This window comes from Aspergillus stella-maris, assembly GCF_047715825.1.
Source record: "Aspergillus stella-maris strain CBS 113639 unplaced genomic scaffold BDV14scaffold_2, whole genome shotgun sequence".
Taxonomy (NCBI): Eukaryota; Fungi; Ascomycota; class Eurotiomycetes; order Eurotiales; family Aspergillaceae; genus Aspergillus; species Aspergillus stella-maris.
Genome location: NW_027396796.1, coordinates 932,114 through 948,895, shown reverse-complemented (window position 1 = coordinate 948,895; position 16,782 = coordinate 932,114). Strand labels below are relative to the sequence as shown.

General features: G+C 51.7%; 7 protein-coding genes across 7 annotated transcripts; 5 read left to right on the top strand and 2 right to left on the bottom strand.

Annotated features, from left to right (window-relative positions):
- Positions 1 to 252: 252 nt before the first annotated feature.
- BDV14DRAFT_208229 (bacterial alpha-L-rhamnosidase-domain-containing protein) lies at positions 253 to 3,080 on the top strand. Its single transcript, XM_073775344.1, has one exon. It carries the CDS (start codon positions 329 to 331, stop codon positions 3,011 to 3,013), a length of 2,685 nt encoding a protein of 894 aa, XP_073633520.1. The 5' UTR covers positions 253 to 328; the 3' UTR covers positions 3,014 to 3,080.
- Positions 3,081 to 3,781: 701 nt separating this feature from the next.
- On the top strand, positions 3,782 to 4,720 carry BDV14DRAFT_195243 (uncharacterized protein; the record flags this gene model as incomplete). The annotated part of the gene is made up of 2 exons (XM_073772135.1): positions 3,782 to 4,174; positions 4,226 to 4,720. The coding sequence occupies 2 exons, from the start codon at positions 3,782 to 3,784 to the stop codon at positions 4,718 to 4,720; spliced, it is 888 nt and encodes a 295-aa protein (XP_073633519.1).
- A 318-nt stretch (positions 4,721 to 5,038) lies between these two features.
- On the top strand, positions 5,039 to 5,776 carry BDV14DRAFT_195242 (C-terminal helicase domain-containing protein; the record flags this gene model as incomplete). The annotated part of the gene is made up of 1 exon (XM_073772134.1): positions 5,039 to 5,776. The coding sequence occupies one exon, from the start codon at positions 5,039 to 5,041 to the stop codon at positions 5,774 to 5,776; it is 738 nt and encodes a 245-aa protein (XP_073633518.1).
- Positions 5,777 to 6,232: 456 nt separating this feature from the next.
- Positions 6,233 to 7,357, top strand: BDV14DRAFT_186833 (SDR family oxidoreductase; the record flags this gene model as incomplete). The annotated part of the gene is made up of 2 exons (XM_073770874.1): positions 6,233 to 6,481; positions 6,569 to 7,357. The coding sequence occupies 2 exons, from the start codon at positions 6,233 to 6,235 to the stop codon at positions 7,355 to 7,357; spliced, it is 1,038 nt and encodes a 345-aa protein (XP_073633517.1).
- A 14-nt stretch (positions 7,358 to 7,371) lies between these two features.
- BDV14DRAFT_163480 (intradiol ring-cleavage dioxygenase) lies at positions 7,372 to 8,735 on the bottom strand. Its single transcript, XM_073767047.1, has 3 exons — positions 8,368 to 8,735; positions 7,815 to 8,296; positions 7,372 to 7,753 (listed from the first exon to the last, which is right to left on the bottom strand). Exons 1-3 carry the CDS (start codon positions 8,602 to 8,604, stop codon positions 7,483 to 7,485), a joined length of 990 nt encoding a protein of 329 aa, XP_073633516.1. The 5' UTR covers positions 8,605 to 8,735; the 3' UTR covers positions 7,372 to 7,482.
- Positions 8,736 to 8,870: 135 nt separating this feature from the next.
- On the bottom strand, positions 8,871 to 12,938 carry BDV14DRAFT_45269 (putative TGF beta receptor associated protein 1). Its single transcript, XM_073776801.1, has 3 exons — positions 12,724 to 12,938; positions 10,071 to 12,664; positions 8,871 to 10,022 (listed from the first exon to the last, which is right to left on the bottom strand). The coding sequence occupies exons 1-3, from the start codon at positions 12,875 to 12,877 to the stop codon at positions 9,129 to 9,131; spliced, it is 3,642 nt and encodes a 1,213-aa protein (XP_073633515.1). The 5' UTR covers positions 12,878 to 12,938; the 3' UTR covers positions 8,871 to 9,128.
- Positions 12,939 to 13,590: 652 nt separating this feature from the next.
- Positions 13,591 to 16,029, top strand: BDV14DRAFT_195238 (CCAAT displacement transcription factor COY1; the record flags this gene model as incomplete). The annotated part of the gene is made up of 4 exons (XM_073772133.1): positions 13,591 to 13,726; positions 13,783 to 13,950; positions 14,003 to 14,850; positions 14,902 to 16,029. 4 exons carry the CDS (start codon positions 13,591 to 13,593, stop codon positions 16,027 to 16,029), a joined length of 2,280 nt encoding a protein of 759 aa, XP_073633514.1.
- Between the last annotated feature and the right edge of the window lie 753 nt (positions 16,030 to 16,782).

Sequence of the window (16,782 nt, the reverse complement as noted above, 5' to 3'; positions counted from 1 at the left end):
AGTCCACACCTGCGCGCTTGACATCACTTGTATCCTCCGCATCACGCGCGTCCAAATCGCGCATTCCTTCGAGCTTTACAAGCTATTCTACCGAAGTTTTGCCGGCTGGATCGCTTTCATTGAACCCGAATCCGAGCTTTATCGGCCACAACCCTCCCAAGATGGAGCTCCGAACGCGCACTCCGCACGCGGGGTAGCTCCCTCAAGCACAACGATTGTGTCATGCAATTTCAATAGAGTCAACCATATATCCTCTTATCTTGGTTATGCTTGGGTCTCAAGGTGCCGAGTCCAAGAAAGTGTCGCACATTGCCATTGACGTCTAACAATGTCGCAACTAACACTAACCCCACCAACGTTCGAACAACACCCCACAGGCTTCGGTATCGGCTCGTCGACGCCGCGCATCTCATGGAGATTTATCGCTGATGATAACGTTGCGGTCAATTGGCAACAGAGCGAATACGAGCTAGAAGTCGTCCGCGGCCACCAAACCGAGATATACCACACCAAATCAGCTGGGTCTGTGCTCGTACCATGGCCAAGTCAGGCCTTACAGTCGCGAGAGATCGCACAAATTCGCGTACGCTCGTATGGAGGACCCGAAAATGCACCAACTGGGTGGTCTGCCTACAGTACCGTGGAATGCGGGCTGCTGAGCCGGGAAGACTGGCGCGCGAGTGCGATCACCAGTCCTGTGAAGCAAGCAGACGGCCCGTTACGACCGATTCGGTTCAGGAAGACGTTTACTCTACCAACAGCAGTAATACGGCATGCGCGGCTCTACATCACGAGTTTGGGTGTGTTCCAAGCATACATCAATGGGAAGAGAGTGGGGGACCATTGCATGGCTCCCGGATGGACAAGCTACCATAATCGGCTGAACTATGAGGTGTTCAATGTTGCTTCGCTGCTGCAACACCAAGAGAATACTATCGCTATAGAGGTCTCGGAGGGTTGGTATGCCACGAGGCTGGGATTTCATGGAGGCAGACGCTTCATCTACGGCGACGAGCTTGCAGCCTTTGCTCAGCTGGAGGTAACGGCTGGCGAGATCAAGGAGCCATCTATCATCGTGACGAACTCAAGCTGGGAATCTCACCAATCGGCTATCATCCGCAGCGAGATTTATGATGGAGAAGTCTATGACGCGCGAGAAGAGCAGGATCACTGGAAGACTTCATCTTCAGGTTGGGGATCCGTGCGGGAAATCGCGCTGCCACCGACACAGCTCGTAGCGCCAAACGCGCCGCCGGTGCGAGTGACTGAGGTAGTCAATCCAATTGAGATTATTCGCACGCCATCAGGCAAGGTAGTGCTCGACTTCGGGCAGAACCTTGTCGGTCGTATCCGAATCCATTCGGTCAAGAAACCAGAAGGCCATTCTATTGTTCTCTCGCATGCTGAAGTCCTCGAAGATGGGGAACTGGGGACTCGGCCGCTTCGAGTCGCCAAAGCACAAGATGAGATTATTTCTGCTAATCATGAGATTCGTGACTGGGCTCCGAGCTATACATTCCATGGCTTCCGTTATCTCCAGGTTGATGGCTGGAGTCCTGAGGATGCCGATACGCCGCTTACTCTTCAGAGCCTTGCAGCCGAGGTCATACATACCGATCTCGAACGCTCAGGGTGGTTCAAGTGCAGCCATGAGATGGTCAATAAACTACATCAGAACGCTATTTGGAGTATGAGGGGAAACTTTCTCTCCGTGCCAACAGACTGCCCTCAAAGAGACGAGCGTATGGGCTGGACAGGGGACCTGCAAATATTCGCCCCCTCAGCAAGCTTCCTCTACAATACAGGAGGGATGTTGAGCGACTGGCTGCAAGGCCTTTCCGCTGAACAACTGGCTCACCCCAAAGCCATTCCACCCCTTGTAGTCCCAAACGTGATAGACGAATCCTTTTGGCCTACCTTCCCCCAGGCAGTCTGGGACGACATAACCATAATCCTGCCCTGGACACTATATCAAAGTTATGGCGACGCCAACATCCTTCGCCAGCAATATCCCAGCATGACCGGCTACTTAGACCGCGGCGTCCAGCGCGGTCCAGACCGTCTCTGGGATGACACCCTCTTCCAACTCGGCGACTGGCTCGACCCAACCGCACCCCCAGACCAGCCCGGTAACTCCCGCACAGACGGAACCCTCGTCGCAGACGCCTACCTCGTCTACATAACCGGCCTTTTATCCCGCATAGCCAGCATCCTTGACGAAGAAGCCGACGCAACGCGCTACGGCACAGACTACCGCACCCTCAAATCCCGCTTCCAAACAAAGTACATTTCCCCCGAAGGCCTTCTCATAGGAGACACCCAAACAGCCCTAAGCCTAGCCCTAGTCTTCGACCTCCACGACGACCCCATTCAAGCCCGCGCCGCAGGCGAAAGACTCGCACGCCTAGTGCGCATCGCCAAATTCCAAGTCTCAACTGGTTTCGCAGGAACACCACTTATAACGCACGCACTCACAAAAGCAAACCACCACCAACTCGCCTACCGCATGTTGCAGGAAAAGAACTGTCCGTCCTGGATGTACCCCATAACGATGGGCGCCACGACGCTCTGGGAACGATGGGATAGTATGCTCCCCGATGGAAGTATAAATCCAGGCGAAATGACGAGCTTTAATCATTATGCGCTGGGGTCGATTATTAATTGGTTGCATGCGACTGTTGCGGGGATTAGGCCCGGAACACCGGGGTGGAGGGAGATCATTGTTAAGCCTTTACCTGGGGGAACGGTTACGTTTGCGGAGGCGAGGTATGAGACTGTTTATGGAAGGGTGGAGATTAAGTGGGAGGTTAAGGAGGGTGATCAGTTTAAATTGGAGTTGATTGTGCCGCCGAATTCGATGGCTAGGGTTATTTTGCCTGGTGATGAGGAAGAGGAAGAGAAAGTTGTTGGGTCGGGGAGGTATACGTTTGAGAAGAGGTTTGATAGTAGGGACGGGTGGCCGCCTAAGGCGCTGGTTCCGCCTATGTTTGAGGCGGAGGATACGTTTGTTTGAGTTGACTAACAAGGAACATCTAGAGAGTCTTAAACTGCAGTTTTCATTATGGCTCAAACTAGCGAATAAATCTCATTATCCAATTCGATTCCCAAAGATTGGCACATGGGAGGAACAATTAAAACTAGGGTTCGACCTGGAGAGGGTCAGCCCTAAGCAGTCGAGAGAAAATCAATAACAGCGCAGCCAAACGAGAGCAAGGCAAGCGAAGAAACTAGGGAAGATAAAAAGAGAAAAGTAGAACAGGTAGGTCTGAGAGGAAAAGAAAAGGAAAGAGAGAGAGAGAGAGAGAGAGAGAGCGTTGGCCGAAAAAGAGAATAGAAGGACAAGGTAAAGCGAGTAAGGTGGAAAGACTTGCTGCGTCTCCAGCTCTAGCACAGGCCAAATTACTTCTTGATGAGATAATTCTCCACATCGATATCTTTATCGTCCGAGTAGTCATCGTCCCTATCATCAAGAAGCCTCTCAATAAAATCCAGCAAAAATTATCTTCATCGGCTTCCTACTAATCCCATCGCTCCTGCCAACGAACCACTTCTTCCAAGTCCGTCCTAAGTTGATGAATACACACTTCTCGTCTTTCATCCACGACCATATCTCACCAGCGACATCAAATCTGGCCGAGGTCTCGAGCAAGTCAGCACCTTCAGCACAGCAGAGCGCAAGCTCCGTCCCAACCAGACGTTCGTACTACATGTGATTTTCTCCTCAAGATCCCAGGCAGACGCACAGTCTAGGACAAAGGTCATGTCTCTGTCTGATGATACAATGTCTGGTCTCGAAGATGAACAGTCTGGCTATGCTCCTCTGCCGCCGTTGACAAACGATGAACGTCGTCGAGTTTTAGATACCCTACTTCGCGGAAACCCGTCATTAAAGGAACAGTGGCCAGACGATACTTCGGTTCCAGACAGGGCAGAGGACACAAATTATCTCACAAGCCTGGTATCAGCGGCAGGCGCCGATATTGCTGCCCTGGCAGATGCAGATGCCGAGGTGCCAGAAGATGAGCCAGAGAAACAAATGGGAGAGATAGATGTCAGGGCGGTTCGCACCAAAGTAAAGCGCGCATCAGCAACTGCTCCATCTTTGGCGAGCGCATGCACCAAGCTTAATCTTGATCCCTGGAGATCAGCCATTCGAATAGACGAAGCGACGGAGGTATGGCTGAAGCCATGGCAGGTAACAGCCATGGCCTGAAAGATAGACCAGGAGAAGGGCCCAGTCAAGTCGGGAATACTTGGAGATGGCTGCGGATTGGGCAAGACCTTGACAACATTGTCGTTTCTGTATGCCTCATCTACTACAAACAATGCACCCTTCAAACCTACACTCATCGTGGTACCTGCCAGGGTAATAGACACATGGTTTCATGAGATATCGACAACATTTGGACAGCACATCGAGCTCCGGCTATTCTACAAGAACAGAGCCAACAATGGGGATGACCTAAAGCGGATCACTATAAATACTGACGAGGAGCTCCAGGAATGGACCGCTGGTTTGTGTCCCGAAGACAGGAAAACGGGAAGGACAATCGTTCTCACGTCTTATGAGACCTGGATGACGAGAACGCTGGAGCTTTTGCCCGAATCCAAATCCACAGCGAATGCAGAGGCTACGACAAAAGTCGAAAATGGACAGGTAGGATCAGAGTCCGATGAAAGTTCCAGCACGACCGTGCAAGAGGTACATGGACGCCTTTAGACGAAGGCTATACCGACCCTTTTGGTATCTATTCCGGAAACCTTCTCGAAAATGGGCAACAATCATGAAGAGCTTTGATTCCAATACCAAAAAAACAAGAAGATCTTGGGTTCTCAGCCTTCACTTGACGAGGACGATCCCAAGCCTTTTTCATGATCTGACAGGGCAATTTATCTGGGTCGACACTCGCCCAAGCTATGCTACATGTTGAAGATATTCGAGGCAGAAGGAATGTTTACTCTAGCTTCTCAATCGGGAGGATTGGGGCCCAGGTTCTTGGTTTTCTGCCCACGACCTTTGGTACTGTGGTATGTAGAGATGTTCTTGGACTCTCTGTCCATCTCATATCGGACCATCAAAGCCGGCATGAAAATCTACGAGCGCTCTGCCGCAGCAAGAATCTTCAACAACCCCGCCTCTAACTGCCAGATCCTCCTCACTACATTCGAGTGCGGTTCGTTTGGGCTAAACCTCCACTACGCCTGCTCGCGCGCCATAGTGCTCGAATCTCCCCGCAACTATAGCACGCTACTTCACGTAATCGGCCGGCTGCATCGCCTAGGACAGAAGGAGAATCAGAAGGTGTGGATTCTCTTCGCGGACCATACCATCGACCGCTACCTTGAGTGCATCAATGCAAACAAGGCAATACCTCAGTTTGCGAGCCAGCTTGGTTACAATCTGGTCAAGGCACATGTGGCAGAGATGCTTAGAAGCAATAAATCGCTGAAGAAAAGGGAGGCAACACGACTTGTCACTAAGTCTCTGGCGGATGGCGCTATGATGAAGCAATTTGGACACGTTCGCTCGCGGATGGAGATGCGCAACCCGAAGAAATTGGACCGCAATGGTAACGGTCACCCTGTTAGAGGCGGGAGTGCAAGCGGCGCATCTATATCACCTCAGCAGGCCGACAACAGCTCCCCTCGCTCTTTGATAGATGCTCCATCTTCTGGCATGCCTGGGCAGACTCAGCATAGCCTCAAGCGTCCGGCTGAAGACAGTCAAGAGGAATCGTCTGAAACCGAGGTAACAAGCAGACAAAGAATAAGATGATGAGAGCTTATCGTGGGTAATAACTCGGTTCGACTTTTAGTGTATACCCGAACATTTTCCAGCTGGGTTCTTCGACACTTCTTGGCCGATGTCCTGAGGCGGGTTGTGAGGGACATATTGTTAGGGCTAACGCCTCAACCAGGGGCTAGTTTTGGGAAGTTGGCCGCGAACAAGATCTTTTTGAGGGAAGATAAAGTGGCGAAAGTCTGCTATAGTATCTTTTGATATTTACTCCTGAAATACAACATTCTCCCTCATCTAATGCAGCAATGTGTGTCATTAGACCCGTTCCTCCCCCATCGGAGAACCTCCGGCTCCTTCGCCCGGCCATCAATATCCGACATCCTACCCTAGGTAGCTACTAGCCAAGCAAGCCCTCTCTTCCTCCCCCGCAATCTACCAAAAAGTACCTCCCATCTCAATCCCTCCACCCCAAGCCCACCCATGACACCAAAAATGGACATGAACTTCGTCCTCGTAACCGGCGCAACAGGCTTCATAGGCGCCCACGTCGTCGACGCCCTCCTACGGCAGGGCATCCGCGTCCGCGGCGCCACGCGCTCCCCCACAAAGGGCGAAGCCATGATAGCCGCTCGCCCAGAGTACAAAGACCGTCTTGAGTTCGTGCGCATCGACGACTTTGAGAGGCCGGGTGGGTTGGAGGAGGCTGTTAGGGGTGTTGATGGGGTTGTGCATGTTGCTAGTGTGCGTTTACCGTCCTACCTACTTACTACGTACTTTTTATATAGTTGGGCACTGACTGACTGACTGAATGCTTGATGGGTAATATAGCCATTTACATACGTCACATCAAACAACGAAAAAGAACTAATTCTCCCCGCTATAAACGGCGTAAATGCCATACTTGCCGCCTCATCAGCTCCAGACTCAATCGTCCGTCGTGTCGTCATGACATCCTCATTCGCTGCCGTCGTGGACGTCCCGCGCTCCCTCAAGGCCGCAGCCTCAACCGAGAGCTCAGGCGAGCCATATTTCACATACACAGCATCCGACTGGAACCCACTCACCTACGAAGAATCAATCGAACCCTCAACAAGCGCAGTAGTAGCCTACCGCGGCTCCAAGAAATTCGCAGAACTCGCAGCCTGGGAATATATGGAGAAAAACAAGCCAAACTTCGATCTAGTATCCCTCTGCCCGCCAATGACATTCGGGCCCGTCGTGCATCCCGTCCACTCCGCAGATCAATTGAACGAAAGTAACGCGATGATATGGCAAGTTGCAGTCGGGAATGATGATCCCATCGCGCGCGTGCCGTTCTGGATCGATGTAAGGGATTTGGCGGACGCGCATGTTGGGGCTCTGATAAGGGAACAGGCGGGTGGGAAGAGGTATACTGTTGCAGCGCCGGAGAGGTTTTCGTATGGGCTTGCGGCGGGGATTATTAAGGAACACTTTGAGGGGTTGAGGGGGGGTGTTCAGGGTGGGAGTGAGAGTGTTGATGGGAGTCATGGGTTGGATGGGGAAAGGGCGGGGGTGGAGTTGGGGGTTGGGTATAGGTCTTTTGGGGAGACGGTTAGGGATTTGGTTGGGCAGGTTCTGGAGATGGAGGGGAGATAGATATAGTAGATGGATGGTTGCTGGTGGCCAAGTTGAGTTGAGCCATGTAGAGGGTAGTATTTGCATGCAGGTGGAGAAACATTCAGCATATATACAGAGAAACAAACACCCGGTTATGATCCAATTTAGTCGAGGTCAGGGATCGGCAGCCCATTGACAATCTTCACCTTGCGTCCCAGCTTATCCAGCGCATCCTTGGAGTTCTTTGCGCGCAGCTCTGCGGTCTCTGTATCGGAAACGAGAATGAAGTCGTACGTTAGCAGCGCGTGGTCCTCAGAGACACCATACTTCTTAGCGTACTCGGGGCCAGCCTTGCCAATGTCCACAACAAGCGAGTCCTTGACACCGAAGACAGCATCAGAAGTCTCAAAGGGGTCGTTGCGGAGGTAGAGCGCGCTATCATCAACCCATCAGCCCTCAATCACAGCATAGAAAGTGTGGAAGGGGAGAAACTCACGTAATCAAATGATCAAACCCACTCTTCTCAAACATGAAATGCATATGGCTCGGCCTATACGGATGCCTATGCAACTTCTTCAACAATTTCCCCACAGGCCCATCATGCGGAATCGGGTACGGCACGGGCGTAATCGCATTAAACCAGAAGATCCCCTCCTTATCGCTCTTCATAATACACCGTCCATCTGGCCCCGCACGATCCGCATGCTGCACATCGTAGTGCCCCGTGGAATCCGTCTCCCAGATATCGATCTTGACTCCCTCAATCGGGTTACCCGCTGTGTCTTTGATGTTGCACACCACGAGCAGGGGTTCGCCCTTGGGGTCGGAGGACATAGACCCGCCCTGTGTGATCTCCTCTGCTTCGTGCGTATGAAAGGGGCCGAGGACTGTGCCTTCTGTGCTGTGGGGTGGTTTCGGGTGGTCGATTGAGTCGACGAGGATGGAAAGGCCGAGGACGTCGCTTAGGAGGATGTATTCCTGATCACAGAGAAAATATTAGCCTCGCCATTCTTTCCATCCATCGAGCTATAAGACGAGGAGAGGCTTACCTGTCGAACATCCGTACAAATCTGCCCGACCTCCGTCAAAAACTTCAATCCCGTCATCCACTCCGCAGACGAAAGGCGCGTCTCGCGCGCAAAGTCGTGCAGGTGCGTGACGAGTCGCTCTAGGACGTACTTCATGCGCGGGTCCTCGCAGAGGGAGTTGATGCGGATGACATTCTCGGTGATGTTGTCGACCGTGAGGTTTTTCATGGGCGGGATTTTGACTTGAGAGGGGTCCATTTCGGGTGGTTTGCGAAGCCGGTGGCTCTCGGCTTAGTTTAGATAAGGTGGGGAGGAATGAGAGGAGTGTAGGACAGAGGGAATGAAGCAATTGAGTCAATGTCTGGGGAAGGGAGATATATAGGACGAGGGGCTCGGAGTAAAACGTCCCCCGCATGGATTTACGGAGGTGTTGTATAATGATCAATAAGCAGTGGTTATGTGTGTTCTGATTGGCTGGTTTGGGGTATGCCCGGAATTCCCCCGAATTGCTTTATTGCTTTATTGCTTGATTCTAGTATACAGAAGGGAGCTATAGTTGATCATGCCATTCAGAAGCTGCAATTACAATCATAAAACGAGTGGTATATGGATTATACATGCAATGTCTTCGTGGTGTCGTTATATACAGTCAATTAAGCTTCTACGTCCACAGTGAGGAATCATTCCGCACGCCCACACCCCACATTTCCACGGTTGAGGATTTAACCGACCACAAGGATCCTCAACGCCACGATATGCAAGGTCATACGTTTCTGGGCGGATCATGAGTCCCCTGCCTCGACCATATCTCCAAAATCACTCTCCGCCTCTCGCCCAGCGACGATCTGCGCGTGTCCCCGCAACTGCTTCAACCCTTCTTCATTCTCAAGCCAGCCGCCGACCTTCTCCATACCAGAGATGTAGTCCGCTGCCACCCGCAGGTTCTGGCCTGCTGAGAGCGCCCGTTCGATCTTCACCTCTCGAGATTCAGACACCAGCACTCGGAATACATGTTCCAGGAAGCTGCTGAGAATCTCTACACTCCAGTCATCGGGGATGATGTCGAGGACTTCGCGAACTTCGAACCAAGCGGGAAACCGTCCGAGTAGATCGCTTGTGCGTTCTATGCGCTCTGAAAGATCTTTAATCTGCAGGAATTCGTCCAGGAGATATTTGAAGAGTTCAGACTGCCGGGCCTTGTCGGCGAATTCCAGAGGCGCGCCAGTGGAGCTTGTGCTTCGAGGGCCACCGAAGAGACAGTACCGTGTGGCAGCGTCGTAGTCGCCTAGACCATGGGTCAGGAGACGGAGGGCCTCTCGGTGGCGGCCTTGCAGTCCATCAAGAATGATGGATTCAGAAACCAGCTCATTCTGGAAGGGCTCAATGCGAGCGAGAACAGCTGGAATGGAGTAGTTGAGCGTCGGCGTCGGGCTGGATGTGAATTGAGTAGTGTTGCCTCCCCCAAGCAACTGAAGGAGACGCATGCGTGACTGCCACCACGGGTTGGAGGGGAGATTCTCCGTGATGAAGTTCATGTAAGTAGGCTTAGGGGGTTGGAGGGCACGGTAGGTGGAGTATGAGTCGGATAAGGAGGTTCGAGCTTCGGGTGAGCTTTCCAACACTGACAGGACGGTATCAAGGTAGTATTGTAGCAGGTCGTCGGCATATTGAGCGTACTGTGACCAAGTCAGCATCATTCTGCGTGGAGAGTGAGATAATCTTACGTTTTTAGAGAACACGAGGTGCTCTAGATACTCCTGTACAGCATTGGGAGCACGCTCTTTGAGCAAGGTGACAACCTCTGATGGGTCCAGTATAACTCGACTTGAGTTGTCTGCAAACACTTGAATACCAAGCTGGGGGTTTTGCTGAGCTAGCCAGGAGCCGTATTCTTCAACAAGCTGCACGTCCTTGATCTTGACCAAGTACCGTCGCATCTGCACTTCAATTCCGGCCGGGATCATCTCGCCGCCCGCGTCTTCCTCACCTTCAATGATTCTCCGCCAGGTCTTCAGAACATTTCCTGACATTTTCCTGCTCTGGTACAAGCGGCTCAAAACATAAAGCCTTTTGTAACTCTCGAGTAGCGCCACGGCATGATCGAAGTTGCCCTTCCAATTGTCGACTAGCTTGTTAAGCTCAGTTCGTAGCCCTAAGTCCCCAGCCTGCTCCTTCGTCATGCTGGAAGACTGAGCGAGCAGAAGACGGAGAAGAGCCGCATCCACGCTATCGAAGACGTATGTCTCGTCCGTGATGCTGCCATACCCCCGCTTCTGCTGCCATGAAAGCAGGAACCGTTTCATCATGTCTAGGACTCCAGCATCAGCAGGGCTCAAGAGCGACTCCGCTTTGTCGATTTGTTGCAGATAGCCTTCTGCTACTTCTGCTAGCCCTGCGTGAACCCACAGCCCCTGAGGACCTTGTAGGGTCTCGGTGCGTAAAAGAGGAATCAAGATCATGGCTATCCGAGGGTCCAAGTCTCCGACAATGAGCGCCTTTTCTGTTGTATCGATGATTTGAGGGTTCCTAGCCTTTGGGTCCATAAGAAGGTCACCCAGGAGAAGAAGACTAGCCTTCTGCTTCAGGAAATTGAGGCCAAGGAACTCGGATTCTGACCGTGGCTCCGTTTGTTGAACCGTCTCAATTATGCCCCAAATGGTCCTTCTATCAAGGGTGTCTCCAGATTTGGCGTCCTGCAGGGCTTGGTTAAGCTGCGTGGTCAATGGACTCCGCACAATGCGCCATATTCGGTTTCCCGCCCACATGACGAGGCTACTCCGCGTTTTTCCCATCGCTTGTGCTATCTTTGCTTCTTCCGCATTGCGCTGAGCTTCCCAGGAGACTTTCTTGGTTTCGTCCCCCTCGGCCAGTTCTTGGGGCTCGAATAGTTCCTTTTCTTTTTGCAGCTGTTCGATTGAAGCCTGGGTTCTCGGGTCTACCGCCGGTGCATACGACGACAGGGCCGGGGTCTTTAGGCGAACCATTCGCAACAACTTTCCTAAATCTTGAACCTCTAACTCGGTCGGACTGAGTGTGTGGCTGATGCCAACTTGCTTTGACTGGTCGTCTTCCATTGAGGGTATCTCCACCCAGTTCTTATGATCTTCCGCCTCCGCTGGGTCCATATCCCATGGCTGCACTTCCAAGAATGTCCGTATATGGCCATCTTCTTTGAATTCCAGGACCGCAATTATAAGCTCATCTTTGGTATCTTCCGGCGACTGGATCATATTTGTCTCGTCGCCCTTGTCGATTACGATGGATTTAGGATATCGATGGAAGGTAATTGTGCCGCGAACAACGTCACCATCAACATTGACAAACATGCCAACTCCAGGTTCAGATTCATCCGAGCCTCTGACGAGTAAGAACTCTGACGAAGTTGGAGATAAAATGTGGGGTTTGAGTTCGGCAGGCGGCTTTGGCAGCGGTGGAAGCGGTTTCGGGTCCTCTAAAGGTGCGGGCTGCGCCTCCTGTGAGGATGCTTCGGAAGTTTCCTGTGAAGGCTTTGGAGAGGTCTCTCTACCACGCTCCCTTGATATAGACCTCCTTGGTGTCCCTGACTCTGACGGTTCCGGCGTTAAGGATCTTGACCTATCTTTAGAAGAAGACCTTGGAGGTACTGTAGGCTGTAACATCCCTGCGAGTGTGTTCAAACTAGAGCTACGACCGTGACCTGGAGTTTCAGGACCAGGCGAGCCACTGAGCGCTGAGTGTGGGGACCGGAGGCCAGAGGGGTCCGGCATATCTTCGATTTGGCCGGAGTCAAGCATCTCATCGGCAAAGGACATTGGGAAAAGCGGGATCTTTTGCTGATGTTCAACGTCAAGTAGCGAGTAGTTCCGTTTGTCTGCGACACAAGATATGATGCCTCTCCGCGACGCTGTCAAACAGCCTGGAAACTCAATGCTCCTCACCATGCGAGCTGCATCGCCAATCTTAACCAGCATAAGTCGGGAATGTGTCGAAATCATAACCACGGGATTCTCGGTTTCTTCAGGTCCCAGGTTCAAATCCAAGCCACCAATCCAACGACAGTTGTTGACCTTGGTATTGTCGCCGAAGGCCGGGCTGAGCTCCGGCAGCATATAGAACGTAGCCGTTCCATTGCACAGAACGCACGCCTTGTTTGCGCTTGGAAGTACTAGTATCTGCTGAATACCCGACTGTACCGACGGCAATGACTTTTGAGAAAATGGAATTGGTAGTCTCGAGGCTAAGATGAAAGTAGGTTCGGTTGAGTCGTCGGAGGGGTCAGATGGGAGGCAAACGAAATGCAGAATCTCGGCGGCGGAGGTACCGATATACAAGTTGTCGTCTAAATGATGGAAGTTCTATGTTAGTCCCTTGCGCTGTTTTAGATTCAACGTCACTCACTCCAGTACTCCACGCAGGTGATATGTACATCGCCCTCCGCATCATCGGCGGCCACAGGTACCTGATCAAAGAGCGGTTTGAATATGTATGGGGCAGCCTTGGGAGGGCCAATCTTGCGCCTCTTGCGCGAACCGATGCCCTCCTCATCCGCCATGTTGAGACCAGCTCGATGGCGTCCAAGAAGCAAAGCTAGAGAGCTCCGAGTGAATGCGGACGATTGACGCTGCGTCGGAGTGGATCAGAACTGGGGAGTTAAGCCTTGCTGACTCAGGTGGAGCCATCAACAATTCAGGTACATTGCAGGCAGCAGCACTCTACACAATTGCATACACGGAAGTAAGGAAGGCATTGATGCTGGTGATATAATTCTCATTATTTCACTCATGTCCAAGGGCTTAAGTACATGAAGCCAATCTAGGTGTGAAACTAATCGGCGTCATAGTCCGTGTTTACCCACCCATACTCCGGTAGATCGCTCCAGCACGGATCAGTACTTCCACCCCTCAATCCTCTCCTCTTCCCAAAACAAGAGAAAAATTGTATGCCAGTCGCCTTGATGCGAGGGCTCTTCTACTAGTTGATCAACATCATTTCTACATTTTCATAATATCCTGCGAAATTGAAACCGAGGGTCACTCCAGCTTACGCGTCCGGAAATACTGTCGGCCCGCTCAGGGTGTCTGGGCTCCTCCGCATCGCGATACCGAGCCTCACAACCACTTCTCCTCATCTTCAATTCTTTTTTGTTTTTTGTGATAGCGACAAGGACGGGTGCAGCTCTTGATAGAGCCCCCGCTTTCTACCTTCTAATATATTTTATTTACGCATTGCTGAAAGTAGAAAGAGGTCGAGATCGAAAAGAACAACATGGACTCTTTCGCGATCACGGAGGGCATAATTCCCCAGACCGACAACCAAGATGCAAAGGCTGCCGAATCAGGGTCCGGTGCACCACTGCCGGAAGGAGCCAACAAGTTCCAGCAGGCTATTGCGGCATGGAGGGGTACGGTCAACTTCGCAAAACCTTCGCATAACCATACTAACTCCGGTCCTCCGCAGGCATCAACTTATCGAGTACTCTCGCGAAATTAGACAGCACCGCTTCCGATATCGTGGCCGAACAAAGAGATGCTCTGGTACAGAGGAAGGATCTTGCGCAGAAGACGAAGGACTTTCGGAAGCTCGATGATACATCCAAGTTAGGGGAGTACAAGGGTCTTCTGAAAGGTCGGACTACCCCACGTTTTCTCCAGGAGCCCTTGCTAACATGCTCGAATAGCATATCAAGGATTCATCGATCTCTTAACGAACCAAGGAAAGTCCTCATCGTCCGCATTCTTACAGCTATACTCTTCTCTGTCCGAAGCGCCCGATCCGTACCCCCTACTCGAGACCTCGATTGATTCGCTCGTTCTTGCCGAAGAAACAGTTCCCAAGTTGACTTCTGAGCGCGATCAACTGCAAGGCTCTGTCACCAGCCTTACGTCCCAGCTGGAGGAAACAGAGAAACGCCTTCAGGAGGAGCGGGCCGCCAGGAAGAAAATGGAAGAAAACCAGGACACCAAGATTAAGGAGATTGAGTCATCATGGTCGGCAGTTTTGACAGAGAAGACAAACAACTGGACCGCGAAGGAGAAGAGTTTGGAAGAGAAAGTTGAGAACCAGGAACGTTTGATCAAGGACTTGAAGGCGAGCTACGAGGTTTCGCAGCGCCTGGGTCAGAGCGATGAGGGCGCCAACCAGCCTCAGCACGGTGCCTCGGCTGCAGAGTTGGAATTGGTATCTAGTGAGCTAGAGAAGACTAGCTTGAGACTGGCGGAGATGGAGGGACGAAACGAGCAACTGAGGCTTGAGCTGGCTCAAGCTGTGTCTCATTCGAAGGAAGAGCAGACCTCCATTGACGATGACCCGGCTTATCTCCGTATCCAGTCTGAGAACTCGTCGCTATTGCGCAAACTGGATGCCGCCCGGTTCGATCGAGATTCTGAAAGGCATACTTTGGAGGCCAAGGTCACACAATCGGAACGACTGTGCAGCAAAATTGCCGCCGAGAAGGAAGAACTCGAGACACGGCTGGACAAGGTGGCTGACTACGAAGACATTCGTCGCGAGCTGGAGATGATCAAAGTAAGCGCTGGTTCGTTTATGGCCTTCTGATGTTGAAACTGACCACCTTAGTCTATTGAATTCTCAGCAGGCGACGATGAAGAGGGTGGGGACCTCACGGATGCGGTTGGCACCAATGGCACTGCCGATAAGGCTAAAGAGGGTGGAAAGAACAGCTCGTTGGAACAATTATTGCTGGCACGAAACAAGAAGCTCACCGATGAGCTTACCGTTTTGCGCGTCTCGCATCGTGACTTGCAGGGTCAGCTCGAAATTCTCCGTACAGACATTTCCACCACAAAGGAGGAACTCGAGAAGTCTCAAAACCTCTCTACTACACTCGAAAATGATCTTCTCCGGTTACAGCAGGAGGCGGCAAATGCTTTCCCATCCTCAGCAATGTCTGTGGCCGGCACCTATACTTCAAAGTATCCCCACTCCGCACGAAGAGGAAATGTCTCTCCGACATCATCCATTATCTCTGGCTTCGACCAATCAGCCATGTCGAACAACACGATGGATGCCATCCGTGCTGGCGAGCCGGTAGGGGGAGGCTCGGGCCTCTTGCCCATGATCCAAGCCCAGCGCGATCGTTTCAAAAAGAAGAATTCGGAGTTGGAGGAGGAGTTGTCGAAGCTGTACAGCACGGTGAAGTCCCTGAGACAAGAGATCGCATCCCTGCAGAAAGACAACCTCAACCTGTACGAAAAGACGAGATATGTTTCAACATACAGCCGAGGCCAAGGGGCATCAACCTCCGCATCCTCTTACGCCAACAGACCTAGTGCATCCGCCATTCATGCTTCGGCTGATACCCCCTCCGGCTTGTCCGTCGATCGCTACCAGTCAGCCTATGAAGCCCAAATATCACCATTCGCTGCCTTCCGTGGGCGCGAATCGACTCGTGCCTACAAGCGAATGAGCTTGCCCGAGCGTATTGTCTTCTCTTTAACACGGATAATTCTCGCAAACAGAACTAGCCGAAACCTGTTCGCAGGGTACTGTTTCGCTCTGCATCTTCTTCTCTTCGTCATGTTGTACATGATGAGTACATTAGAGATTGAGAAACACAGCGCAGCAACCCTTGGCGCTACAGCGGGGGCAGCAATGAATGGAGCAACCGGAAGCAGTAATAGCTATGGTAGCGGACAATTAGACGGCGACGACTGGCAGCAGGTGGGATTCGACCATGCAGGATAATTTCCCCGAGTTGCATTCTCCTTTCTTGTTCAGGGTCTCCCGAAGGAATGGATGTACAGTACATCATAGGCGTTCGGCTACTGGGTATCTTTCTTCTGTTCTAGCAATATGATTAGCCTAGTGTATATACAGAGTATGTCCCGGTTTCGGTTGACGCTCTTTTGGCATCATGATCACCTCTTCAGTAATAGTTTCTGCAGGCGTCTCAGTCGCTCCAGGTGTAATATATCAAACTATCAATGAACCGTGGGTGCGCCCCACACGTGCATGCATTATGAGCTCAGGCTACAGATACCAGTACCACCTCATCCTCGATCCTCCTCATTCGATTAGCCACTTCCTGAAATAATCTGCCTACTCTAGCCGCCGACAACCGCATTGTTAACATCGTCCAAGCCCACTGCAACAACACCCGCATATGGTAGCGCCGAGTCGCATATAAATATATCAGCGCTTAGAGAGATAACTTCTGCAGAGAAGCAGCCAGTGAAAGATGCCAATAGCACGGTCCCTTAATATAGGCACCAAACCGTGTACAAAGTACAAAGTACATACCCGGGCCTTATCTCCTCGGAACTCGGATGCCGTGCTGAATATAGGTATTGTAGGCGCCGACTTGGTCTCACCTTGCACCTATAACTTCTGGGAGGATTATAGTGTACCTGGAATCCTGGACTGACTCGCATGGCACTGACAGGGTCATGAGGCACACTTTCGGACTCTGATACTATTTCTGTGTGGAGTATAGACTCT

Excerpts from the sequence above, each read along its gene's own strand:
- BDV14DRAFT_163480 (XM_073767047.1), bottom strand. The coding sequence starts at position 8,604 with ATGGACCCCTCTCAAGTCAAAATCCCGCCCATGAAAAACCTCACGGTC. Across the intron at positions 8,297-8,367 it reads TTTGTACGGATGTTCGACAG|GAATACATCCTCCTAAGCGA; the intron begins GTAAGCCTCTCC and ends CTCTGTGATCAG. Across the intron at positions 7,754-7,814 it reads GGGTTTGATCATTTGATTAC|CGCGCTCTACCTCCGCAACG; the intron begins GTGAGTTTCTCC and ends GGTTGATGATAG.
- BDV14DRAFT_45269 (XM_073776801.1), bottom strand. The coding sequence starts at position 12,877 with ATGGCGGATGAGGAGGGCATCGGTTCGCGCAAGAGGCGCAAGATTGGC. Across the intron at positions 12,665-12,723 it reads CACCTGCGTGGAGTACTGGA|ACGACAACTTGTATATCGGT; the intron begins GTGAGTGACGTT and ends TCCATCATTTAG. Across the intron at positions 10,023-10,070 it reads ACCTCGTGTTCTCTAAAAAC|TACGCTCAATATGCCGACGA; the intron begins GTAAGATTATCT and ends ACTTGGTCACAG.
- BDV14DRAFT_208229 (XM_073775344.1), top strand. The coding sequence starts at position 329 with ATGTCGCAACTAACACTAACCCCACCAACGTTCGAACAACACCCCACA.